The sequence below is a fragment of the Hemicordylus capensis genome, chromosome 12 (assembly GCF_027244095.1).
Source record: "Hemicordylus capensis ecotype Gifberg chromosome 12, rHemCap1.1.pri, whole genome shotgun sequence".
Lineage (NCBI taxonomy): Eukaryota > Metazoa > Chordata > Lepidosauria > Squamata > Cordylidae > Hemicordylus > Hemicordylus capensis.
The window spans coordinates 16182408-16194905 of record NC_069668.1 but is presented as its reverse complement, the minus strand read 5'-3'; the positions used below and the strand labels follow the sequence as shown (position 1 = coordinate 16194905).

The 12498-nt window shown below is 51.4% G+C and overlaps 1 protein-coding gene across 2 annotated transcripts in view; it reads left to right on the top strand.

Annotated features, from left to right (window-relative positions):
- Positions 1-12498, top strand: part of ZZEF1 (zinc finger ZZ-type and EF-hand domain containing 1) — a 103996-nt gene that overhangs the window by 12048 nt on the left and 79450 nt on the right. For both annotated transcript variants that reach the window (XM_053274809.1, XM_053274808.1), the window contains exons 2-5: positions 706-850; positions 5726-5920; positions 8644-8815; positions 10401-10600. In XM_053274809.1, the coding sequence (XP_053130784.1) occupies positions 706-850; positions 5726-5920; positions 8644-8815; positions 10401-10600 (712 nt within the window). The remainder of the gene's footprint in view (positions 1-705; positions 851-5725; positions 5921-8643; positions 8816-10400; positions 10601-12498) is intronic.

The following is a 12498-nucleotide window of genomic DNA, read 5'->3' as shown; positions in this document are numbered from 1 at the left end:
GTATGTCATTTCTGCAATGCTGCTGCATAGGAATAGGGAGGGAAGACGCGACCAAGAGGTCCACGCAGATGAGACAGCAAATCTCTTCTGGAAAAGTCTGTATGGTTATGTGCAAAAAGACACGAGTCTCTCTTCTAAACAGCAGTGGGACAAATTGTGGAAATGGACGTTGGACGTAAAAACCCCCCCCCATTACCTGATGTGCCCTGTAATCCCCCACCCCTGAGTTACAGTACTACCTGCATATACTTCATAACCTTGTGGGTTTCCAAATCCTTGTGTGTAAACCTTTGTAGATATATCATGTACAAACCACCACTTGGAATATCATTGTGCTTTGGCAACGTACTGTATGCTTTGGTAGTTTGTGGCTGTGTGTGGAGGTGGCCTGCTTGCCCAGTGCTTTGGACGGAAGAACGTTCCGTTCCGTTCCGTACGGAAGAACGTTCCGCTCAGATGTGCTGACGCTTCAGGTTTTTTTTTGCAAGGTTGGAGTCTATGCCCCCGGTGTGCCACAGTTTGCGGAGTCTGTGCCCCCGGTGTGCCACAGCTTGGTGCGCCCCATTGAGTGTGTGGGTGTGGGAGGGTGTTCCTGTGACCATGGGGCGGGCGGCGGCGGAGGGGGGCTGCCCCCAAGAAGGGGTCGGCAGCACAGATCGGCCGTCTCCGCTCTCTGCCCGCCTAACCGCTGCTCCTCTCTCCCAGGTGCTCGCTCAGTTTGATGCCGAGGGCGACGGCATGGTGGACGTGGCCGACATGTTGGAGGTGCTGAAGAATTCCAGCGGCGCCAACCTCCAAGGGGAGCTGAGCCACGTGATCAAGCAGCTCCAGGCTTGTTCGCTCATTCCAGGTACGGGGAAGGGGAGAAGCTGGCCCGTCCCTTGCGCTTGGAGGCGACGGCGACGACGGCAACCGATATTTATTGGCCGCTCTTCAACACAAGTTCCCGAAGCGAATAAGGTGGCTCCCTGTCCCCAAAGGGCTCCCCGTCTAAAAAAGGAGCACGAGAGAGACCCCAGCAACTGCCACCGCAGGGAGGCTGTGCTGGGGACGGATAGGGCCGGTGGCTCCCCCCCGCTCAAGAAAGCGAAGCACCACTTTAAACAGGCGCCTCTTTGCTGGAGCCCATTGTGAAGGGCTTGAAACATAATGGCTGGTGGGCGTAACGCGGCCTGCGCATTCTCCACTTGGGCCATGAGGCAGGCCCACACATTTTGGCCGTGGGTACCATCTCAGGGGACGGGTGCTCATGGTGCTGCTGAGCAGCATCTCTGCCTCCCCCGGCCCCCCAGAGATGGAAGAGAGGCAATAGCCTTGTTCCACTTGGAACCTTCTCTGTGTTGGCGTTGCCCCTTCTTGCTCCTGACCCACACACCACGGGGCTCAAATTGCAGGCATGTTTGCACAGAAGAGACAGTTAGAGTAATGATGGAAGCATTTGAGGAGAGCTGGTCTGGTGGGACCAAGCATGTCTTGTCCCCCTTAGCTAAGCAGGGGCCGCCCTGGTTGCATAGGAAAGGGAGACTAGAAGTGTGAGCACTGGAAGAGATTCCCCCCTCAGGGTATAATGGGGCCGCTCTGGGAAGAGCTGAAGGTCCCCAGTTCCCTCCCTGGCAGCATCTCCAACGAGAGAGGGCTGGGAGAGAGACTCCTGCCTGGAACCTGGGAGAAGCCGCTGCCAGTCTGTGAAGCCAATACTCAGCTAGGTGGACCAAGGGTCTGACTCAGCATATGGCAGCTTCCCAAGTTCCTATTTTGTCCCCTCTCCATGGAGTCCTCTTTGGAGGATGTTCCTGCCCGTTTTCCTTTCCTAGGCACATCGGGAGCTGCCTTCCACTGCATAGCCCCATCGTTTTATATAAGGGCGTTATAGGGCTGGGAGTTGTAGTCGACGGCATCTGGGGAATCCCTGTGACAGGGCGTCTTGCTGTAGGGCAGGGATTCTCAGTGTTGGGTCCCCAGATGTTCTTGGACTTCAGGTCCCATAATCCCCAACCAAAGGCCACTGGGGCTGGGGATTCTGGGAGTTGAAGTCCAATCACATCTGGAGACCCCGCATTGAGAATCCCTGCTGTCGGGTGTCTCCAGCTTGTCTCCCCAGACGTCGTTGGACTACAGCTCTCCTCCTCCTCGGCAGCGGCAGCCTTGGGTTGGCAGTGCGACGAGATCTGGGGATCGGAGTGGACAGTTGGGCTGAGAAGATACTCCTTGTTCAGGCATGGAAGAGACGCCGACGTCTGGCTTCCCCGGGTGCTGCTTTGCTGTGGCATCGGTCGTCTCGTCTCCAGAGGTCTTGGGAGATCGCGGTGTGGCTTAGCCCACGGGCTGCCTCCTCTTCCCATCCCCACCCACTCTTCTATAATTGCCAAGTTGTTCGTTTCTAATGGCTTATTTACACAAGGCCTGTCGATTGGCATCTTATTGGCTCTAAGCCCTTCAGAGATGCCGGACCGTGACTCATGAGGCGGGGCCGGCTGGCTTTCAGTGTTTCCAGCATCCCTCAAATAAACAGCCGAGATAGTCGAAAGAGCCGGGCGAGCAGGTATTCAGTCTTTACATAAGGCTTTCAGAGCTCCCAGGGCTTTTGCACGCGTTGGCAGGCACTTAACTCGCTCCTCACTGCCGTCCTCCACCACCGTCAAGTTGGTGTCGCCTGCTGGCGACCATAGAGCCCTGTGGTTGTCTTTTGGTAGGATACAGGAGGGGTTGACCATTGCTTCCTCCCGCACAGCGTGAGATGAGGCCTTTCAGCACCTTCCCAGATCGCTGCTGCCCGAGTTAGGCGTTTCCCGTAGTCTTAATCCCGTAAGCGGGGATTCGAACCCGCAACCTCTTGCTCCCTAGGCAAGTCACTTCCCCGCTGCACCATGAGGTGGCTGGTCTTGCAGTAGACAGTGTGAATTAGGCCCCTTTCCTAAGCAGGGTCCATCCTGGTTTGCTTTTGGATGAGTGACTACATAGGAACACTGTAAGCGTTTACTCTTAGGGAACAGGGCTGCCTGTCAATGTAGGCAGTACTGAGCTAGGTGGACGAAGGGCCTGACTCCGTATGAAGCAGCTTCCTATCTCTTTCAAGTTGGCTACCTCTGCTGACTTGGCAAAGGGGCACCTTTTAGTGTGGTGATTCTCTTGATTGAGCAGGGGGAGAGTAACTGGCCCTCTCCGTCCCCAGCACAGGACCTCCAGTGACTGTTGCTGGGGTCTATCTTAGGCTTCTTTTTAGATTATGAGCCCTTTGGGGACAGGGATCCATCTTATTTATTTGTTAGTTCTCTGTGTAAACTGCCCTGAGCCATTTTTGGAAGGGCAGTATAGAAATCGAATTAATAATAATAATAATAATAATAATAATAATAATAATAATATAGCAATACCAGGGGATAGCAGAATAGAAGAAAAAGAAATAGAAAAAATCACCAAATACAAAGATCTACAAATGGAAATTGAAAGGCTGTAGCAGAAAAAGACCCAAATAATCCCCATGGTAATTGGGTGCAGTTCCAAAAGACCTTGAAGAGCACCTCAACACCATCCATAGGGGCCACAGAAATCACCATCAGCCAATGACAAAAAGCAGCTTGACTGGGAACAGCCTATATTCTGCGACGAGATCTATAATAACCAACAGTATTGATGATAAAATTCAGCCACCCCAGGTCCTTGGGAAGGACTCGATGTCTGGATAAAACAAACCGGTCAGTGACACCTGTCTGACTGTGTAAACAAGAAATAAATAATAATAATAATAATACAGAAATCACCATCAGCCAATTACAAAAAGCAGCTTTACTGGGAACAGCCTATATTCTGCGACGATATCTATAATAACCAACAGTATTGATGATAAAATTCAGCCACCCCAGGTCCTTGGGAAGGACTCGATGTCTGGATAAAACAAACCAGTCAATAACACCTGTCTGACTGTGTAAACAAGAAATAAATAATAATAATAATAATACAGAAATCACCATCAGCCAATTACAAAAAGCAGCTTTACTGGGAACAGCCTATATACTGCGATGATATCTATAATAACCAACAGTATTGATGATAAAATCCAGCCACCCCAGGTCCTTGGGAAGGACTCGATGTCTGGATAAAGCAAACCAGTCAATAACACCTGTCTGACTGTGTCAACAAGAAATAATAATAATAACCAAGAAGTCTGATTTATCTGGGGATGGGGCTCATTGGCAGAACCATCTGCTTTGCATGCAAGAAGGTCTCGGGTTCAATTTCTGGCAGCATCTCCCGGTAGGGCTGGGAAGGACTCCTGTCTGAAACCTTGGAGAAGCTGCTGCTAGTCAGTGTAGATAATCCCAAGCTAGACAGACATAACGGCCTGACTTGGTATAAGGCTGCTTAGTCCCTGGAGTCCAGAACGGCATCACCTTACCTGTGCATTTGTGTCCGGGGCCTAGTCACACCTCGACCATCTTTTCAGGTGTTCTGTCTTGTGCCTGTTGCTTATTCTTTCCCACCGACCTTTGGAAAGCTCCCATACCGTTTGCACAGAGTTCGCAAGCTGACCTCGTCCCTGCCGGTCAAGAGCGAGAGGCAATTGGGAGTCATGTATGAAGCTCTCCTTTATTTATTAGCATGTATAGACCAATTTCCCGGCGAAGCGCCCAAGCGCTCTGCTTAAAAAGCTTACAGGTGAAACTCGGAAAATGAGAATATCGTGCAAAAGTCCATTAATTTCAGTCATGCAAATTAAAAGGTGAAACTGATATATGAGAGAGACGCATTACACGCAAAGCGAGAGAAGTCCAGCCTTGATTTGTTATCATTGTGATGATCATGGCGTACAGCTCATGAGAACCCCAAATCCACAATCCCAGAAAATTAGGATATTACATGGAACCAAGAAGACAAGGATTGTAGAATAGAACAATATCGGACCTCCGAAAAGTATACAGTGTACTGTGCTTGATTGGCCAGCAAACCCGCCTGACCTGACCCCATAGAGAATCTATGGGGCATTGCCGAGAGAAGGATGAGAGACATGAGACCAAACAATGCAGGAGAGCTGAAGGCCACTAATGAAGCATCCTGGTCTTCCGTAACACCTCCTCAGTGCCACAGGCTGAGAGCATCCATGCCATGCCGCACTGAGGCAGTCATTGCTGCCAAAGGGGCCCCAACCAAGGACTGACTACATAGGCATGCTTCTACTTTTCAGAGGTCCGATATTGTTCTATTCGACAATCCTTGTCTTCTTGGTTCCATGTAATATTCTCATTTTCTGGGATTGTGGATTTGGGGTTCTCACGAGCTGTACGCCGTGATCATCACAATGATAACCAATTAAGGCTGGACTTCTCTCGCTTTGCAGGTAATGCGTCTGCCTCATAGATCAGTTTCACCTTTTAATTTGCATTACTGAAATTAATGGACTTTTGCACGATATTCTAATTTTCCGAGTTTCACCTGTATGAAGCTCTCCTTTCTTTATTAGCATGTATAGACCACTTTCCCGGCGAAGCGCCCAAGCGCTCTGCTTAAAAAGCTTAGATAGCAATAGGTCCAGCCTGCTGTTTAGAACCGTAAATGGTGGCTTCCTCAGGCTTTCTGCTTTCTTCCTTCTCCCAAGGTGGTCCCCAGTGGCCGTGCTCCATTAGTATTTGTTTTATTTGACGAGCCAGGTTGCAATGGGGGCTTTCTCTCCCCACATCCGAGTGCACCCGCCTAAGCCTGCCTGTCTCTCTCTCTCTCTCTCATGCAGGTTTCATAGACATCTTTTCGGAATCAAAGGAGCGCCTTAGTCTTCATGCTTCCCTGATTCTGAGATTCCTGCACCGGCACCGGATCGCCAGCACCGGCATCCCCTACTCCATTTTGGAATACTTCAACAATATTTGCATGATGCGCTCTTCCGTGCTGAAGGATTCTTTGGACCGACTCTTACTAAAAGAAAAAGGTATTGGTGGTCCTCCTCCTCCTCCTCTTGTAATGATTTAAAATAGATTTCATCCTGCCTTTTTCTCAGAGCTTAGGAGGACGGCCTCGCAGTAGAGTGCTGGACTAGGACCGGGGAGACCCGAGTTCAAATCCCCCTTCAGCCATAAAACTAGCTGGGTGACTCTGGCCCAGTCACTTCTCTCTCAGCCTAGCCTACTTCACAGGGTTGTTGTGAAAGAGAAACTCAAGCATGTAGTACACCACTCTGGGCTCCTTGGAGGAAGAGCGGGATATAAATGTAGTAGTAGTAGTAGTAGTAGTAGTAGTAGTAGTAATAATAATAATAATAATAATATAATATGTCCGACTTGCTCCACCAGCAGACAGGACTCATGCAGCTCAGCTGGTTTAGAACTCTTCAAGGCAGTTTGCAAAACCAGAATAACACCTTCCCTCGCCCCTGCTCACTGGGCAAAGAGGCACCTTTTTAATGTGGTGATTCTCTTTATTTAGCTGGAGGAGAGCAACTGGCCGTATCCACCCCCAGCACAGCATCCCTCCAGTGACTGTTGCTGGTGTCTGTCTTGTGTTTCCTTTTGCATTGTGTTTCCTTTTGCATTGTGTTTCCTTTTGCATTGTGTTTCCTTTTGCATTGTGTTTCCTTTTGCATTATGAGCCCTTTGGGGACAGAGATCCATCTTATTTGTTTGTTTTATTTCTCAATATAAACCGCTTTGGAAAGCTCCGTTGAAAAGCGGTATATAAATATTTGTAGCAGTCTGTTTTTTGTTTTCTTTAAAGAAGTGACAGCTATTAACACCATCCACTGAATGTCAGGAAAACACAATAGTTTTAACCGGCCTCCTAAAGGTTAAGAGGGGAGGAGAGCTGGTCTTGTGGTAGTGAGCATGAATGGTCGCTTTGGCTAAGAAGGATGCACCCTGGTTTATATTTAGATGGGCGACCGTGTGTGAGCGCTGTAGGACATTTCTCATAGGGGGCAGGTCCATAGCTCAGTGGAAGAGCATCTGATGTTGCACGCAGAAGCTCCCAGGTTCAGTTCCTGGCAGCATCTCCGCGTAGGGCTGGGAAAGACGCCTGCCCGGAACCTGAGAGAGCCGCTGCCAGTCAGTGTGGACAGTAATGAGCCGGCTGGAGCAATGACCTGACTCAGTCAATGGCAGCTTCCTCTGTCCCTCGTGGTTTCTGGAGAGGGATGTGCCGCTCGTCCCCAAAGGGGCCCACCTAGCACCTGAAGCAGGCCCTTGAGGATGGCCGTAAAGAACAGGCAGGCTTCGACAGCAGCGAGAGGGTCGAGAAGCCTCCTGAAAGGCCGGGCTGCTCTTGGAGTCCCAGGTGCCGCTTCTCAAGGCAGAACTCCTCCCTCTGGAGCCGGTGGGAGAGACCAGGGCAGCCCCGGCGAGTCGAGAACCAGGCCGGAGGCCGGGAGCTGGAGAGTGAGCGAAGCCCCAGCTGGGCAGTTAGAGGCCCTCCCCAGGATCTGTCCCTGGCCGCAGGGCGAGAGGGCAAGAGGGCAGCCGCTCCCGCCCAGCCGGGGCTTCGCTCGCCATCCAGCTCCCGTCTTGCGGCCTGGCTCTTGCCTGATGCCTGATCAGCCCACGGGGGTGCCTGCCGCTCACAAATCGATGGGAGAGATTTGAGCCGGGAAGTGCTCTTGGGGAGGGATCGGACTTGACCGCGGGGAAGGCGAACAAGGCGTTGGCTAAGGAACCCCGGCTTGTGTTTGTGTTGCGGGGTGGCTGCCACCGTCGGGAGAGGCAGAGGAACATTGGCAAACTGCCAGATACCGAGTCAGGCCCTTGGTCCACCTAGCTCAGGATTGTCAACACAGACTGGCAGCGGCTTCTCCAAGGTTGCAGGCAGGAGTCTCTCTCCCAGCCCTCTCTCCTTGGAGATGCTGCCAGGGAGGGAACTGGGAACCTTCAGCTCTTCCCAGAGCGGCTTCATCCCCTGAGGGGGAATCTCTTCCAGTGCTCACACTTCTAGTCTCCCTTTCATATGCAACCAGGGCAGACCCTGCTTAGCTAAGGGGACAAGTCATGCTTGCGACCACCAGACGAGCTTTCCTCTCCTAAAAAGGTCTCAAGTACAGAGCCAGGAAAGATCTTAGGGAATATAGGAAGCTGCCATATACTGAGTCAGACCCTTGGTCCACCTCGCTCAGGATTGTCTTCCCAGACTGGCAGCGGCTTCTCCAAGGTTGCAGGCAGGAGTCTCTCTCCCAGCCCTCTCTTGGAGATGCCGCTGCCAGGGAGGGAACGTGGTACCTTCTGCATGCCAGCAGGCAGGGGATCTTCCCAGAACGGCCCCATTCCCTATGGGGAAGACGCCATGCCACCTCCCATTCAAATGCAAGCCAGGGCGGACCATGCCTAGCAAAGGGCACAACTCCCTTCCTGGGGCCAAGAAGCTCCATCTCCTTGTCTCCTTGGAGGCCGCTTTCCTGCCTCCTCTTGCTTTGTGACTAGGACCTGGTAGGGCTTTCCTCATGAGGAGGCCTCCCTCTAGCTCGAGGCTACTCCCCACAGCCTCCTCCTCTCCGGGCATCCCACATAGAGCCTGCCCCCCCCCATATCTGGGGTCTTGGGCAAGAAGGTTCTGCCCCCAAGGGCCTGTCGTCCACCCACGGGCAGGAAACGGGTGGCCCGAGGAAGCGGGGAGGGAGGCTGGGATGCCGGGGGGGGGCCCGTTCTGACGACCCCGCCCTCCATCCTCCTTCAGAATGTCCGAGCGACTTCAACGGCAGCCAGGAGCTGGACAAGCTGAAATCCGTCTCCAAGTGCTACACCCACATCGAGACCTCCTCCAACTCGGCCGACGTGGACAAGATGACGAACGGGGAGACGTCCTCCTTCTGGCAGTCGGATGGCAGCGCCCGTTCGCACTGGATACGGTAGGCGGGGGTGTCCCGGGTGGGATGCGCCTCTCCCGGATCGATGCCCTGCGCTCACGAGGCTGCCTAAGACGCCGGAGAAGCTGCTGCCAGCCAGTATAGACCAGGCCTGCTCAACTTCAGCCCTCCTGCAGATGTTGGCCTACAATTCCCATAATCCCTGGCTATTGGCTGCTGTGGCTGAGAATTATGGGAGCTGTAGTCCAAAATCAGCTGGGGGGGCCTAAGTTGAGCAGGCCTGGTGTAGACAGTGCTGAGCGAGACGCAGCGGTGGTCTGGCTCAGTCGAAGACGGCCTCCTGTGTTTCTCCCCCGAAGGAGGTGGCCATGGCTCACAAAGGGGTCAAGATCCTCCACTTGGCTCCCAATAGACAGGCAATGTAGGGATTTCAGGGAGTCTCAGATGGCACAGCGGGGAATTGAGTTGATGGTCAAGCCAGAGGTTGCCAGTTCGAATTCCTGCTGTTATGTTTCCCAGACTGTTGGAAACACCTACAGGTGAAACTCGGAAAATTAGAAGATCGTGCAAAAGTCCATTAATTTCAGTCATGCAAATTAAAAAGTGAAACTGATCTATGAGACAGACGCGTTACCTGCAAAGCGAGAGAAGTCCAGCCTTAATTTGTTATAATTGTGATGATCATGGCGTACAGCTCATGAAAACCCCAAATCCACAATCCCAGAAAATCAGAATATGACATGGAACCAAGAAGACAAGGATTGTAGAATAGAACAATATCGGACCTCCGAAAAGTATACAGTGTACTGTGCTTGATGGGCCAGCAAACCCGCCTGACCTGACCCCATCGAGAATCTATGGGGCATTGCCGAGAGAAGGATGAGAGACATGAGACCAGACAATGCAGAAGAGCTGAAGGCCGCTAAGGAAGCATCCTGGTCTTCCATAACACCTCCTCAGTGCCACAGGCTGAGAGCATCCATGCCACGCCGCATGGAGGCAGTCATTGCTGCCAAAGGGGCCCCAACCAAGGACTGAATACATATTGGGGGCTTCTACTTTTCGGAGGTCCGATATTGTTCTATTCTACCATCCTTGTCTTCTTGGTTCCATGTAATATTCTCATTTTCTGGGATGGTGGATTTGGGGTTTTCATGAGCTGTACGCCACGATCATCACCATTATAACAAATCAAGGCTGGACTGATCTCGCTTTGCATGTAATGCGTCTGTCTCATATATCAGTTTCACCTTTTAATTTGCATGACTGAAATTAATGGACTTTTGCACGATATTCTCATTTTCCGAGTTTCACCTGTACTTCAACTCCCATAATCCCCAACTGAAGGCCACTGGGGCTGGGGATTATGGGAACTGAAGTCCAATAACCTCTGGGGACCCAACGTTGAGAATCCCTGCTCCAGATGTTGCTGCAGGACGACGGCCATCATCCCCCGCCCCCCAGCCGCAGTAATGGGTCGCTAAGGGCGAGGGGAGTTGCCGCAGGTGGGGACCCCCTGCTCTGGGGCGTGAGAGGATTCTCTGAGGCGGCGTCGGCGTCTCCGTCGTCTTTCTGGGCAGCCCCCGCGGCTGGTGACCTCGGTCCTCCCTTTCTCTTGGCCTCCCAGTTTGAAGATGAAGCCGGACATCATCCTGAGGCACCTCTCCATCGCGGTGGCCGCCAGCGACCAGAGCTACATGCCGCAGCAAGTCACGGTGGCCATCGGAAGGACCGCCAGCAGCCTCCAGGAGGTCCGCGACGTCCACATCCCCAGCAACGTGACCGGCTACGTGACGCTGTTGGAAAATGCCAACATCAGGCAGATGTGTGAGTTGAGAACGATAATATGGGTGTTTCCGGGAGGCCCCCCCCAGTGTTTACATGTAAATTCCAGATGTTGATGACTACAACTCCCATCACCCCCAGCTATAATTTATCACGGCAGGGGGTGATGGGAGTTGTAGTCGAGCAACATCTGGTGAACCCCACGTTGGGGACCCCTGTTTTAGGTGAACTTGAGAGAAGATTGACTTTCCAAAGCCGCTTCTGGGGGAACTGAGCATGGGCTCAGCCCAGTTTTTGTTTTTTTTTGCAAATTAAATTTTTATTGATTTTGACAATATTCTTATTAACATTCACAACAAATAAACAAATATGGACTTCCCGCTCACACCTCTTCGTGAATCATCAGCTGTAAAATTTACCTTTGCTATAATAATAATTCAAAACATAAACGTAAACCTTACAAACACAATTTTAATCTACCCAACCTGCTATTATTACTAAATTTCAAACCCTGCTGTAAAATCCGTAGTAGGAAAATAATTCTTTAGATACAACAAGAATGGTTTCCAATCTCCTTTAAAGCATTCTAAATTTTGATCTCTTATCAATACTGTAAGTTTTGCCATCTCCGCATATTCCAAAATTTTTATCAGCCAATCTTCTTTTGAAGGCAGTTCATTCCTCTTCCATTTCTGTGCATATATTATTCTGGCTGCCGTAGAAGCGTACATAAAAAATGTTAAATCAGTTGTAGAAGACACTCCTTGTGGAAGGATTCTGGCTTCTTAGGAAATGTCATATTAAATATTTTCTTTAACTCATTATATATCTAGCATGGGCTCAGCCCAGTTAGCAGTACAGCCCTGGGCACGCTGACTCCTAGCTGGATTTCAAGGGCTACATCTTTGGGGTTGGTTTGTGGCTAAAAGCACGGGATGCCCGAGGCCTCTGGCCGACATCCCTGGGGGGCTCGGGGTGGGTGTGTGTCTTTCTGCTCGTGGACGGAAGAGGTAGAAAAACAGCCGCAGAATTCAAGAGATGCAAGAGACAGATTGTATTCAGAGAAACCGAAGACTCCTCAGTGCATTTCGAGGGTGTGCTCTTCATGAGACATCTTAAGTCATTCGGCCAGGAAATTGTGGTTCTTTGGGAGCCGGTTTTTCTAAGAAACGGCCGCCTTACACGTCAGCCTTTCCTGTCCGTGGCGGAAGCTGCCTGCTCCAGATGTGTGAGGACGGTTTGATTCTTCATATTTCTCTGGTTCCGTGGGGTTTTCTTGCGGTTACTTTAAAAGAGGGGTTGGTTTCGGTTTGGGAGGCAGTCTGTTCTAGGGTTGGTTAGTTTCAAAAAAGAGCTGTGCTGGAAATCGCACCCCTTCTTCGAGTGAGGTTCACGGTGATGGTTAATTTGAGGTCCCCAAGCTTTATAAAACAAGTGTGCCCAGCTTTGGTTCACCCCGCCAACAGCATCTCCCGAGAGGGCTGGGAAAGACTCCCTGCCTGGAACCTCGGCGAGATGCTGCCAGTCAGGGTAGACACTTCAGAGCTAGCTGGAGCAAGGGTCTGACTCAGTCGGAAGCCGCTTCCTTTCCGTTTACCAAGAAATCTGATTTATTGGGGGATGGGGCCCGGTGGCAGAGTGTCCGCTTTGCATGCAAGAAGGTCTTGGGTTCGATCCCTGGCAGCATCCCCAGATAGGGCTGGGAGAGACACTCCTGCCTGCAACCTTGGAGAAGCCGCTGCCAGTCTGGGAAGACAATACTGAGCTAGGTGGACGAAGGGTCTGACTCAGTAGATGGTAGCTTCCTATATTCCCTAAGATCTTTCCTGGCTCTGTACTTGAGATCTTTTTAGGAGAGGAAAGCTGGTCTTGTGGTCGCAAGCAGGACTTGTCCCCTTAGCTAAGCAGGGCACACCCTGGTTTGCATTTGGATGGGAGAC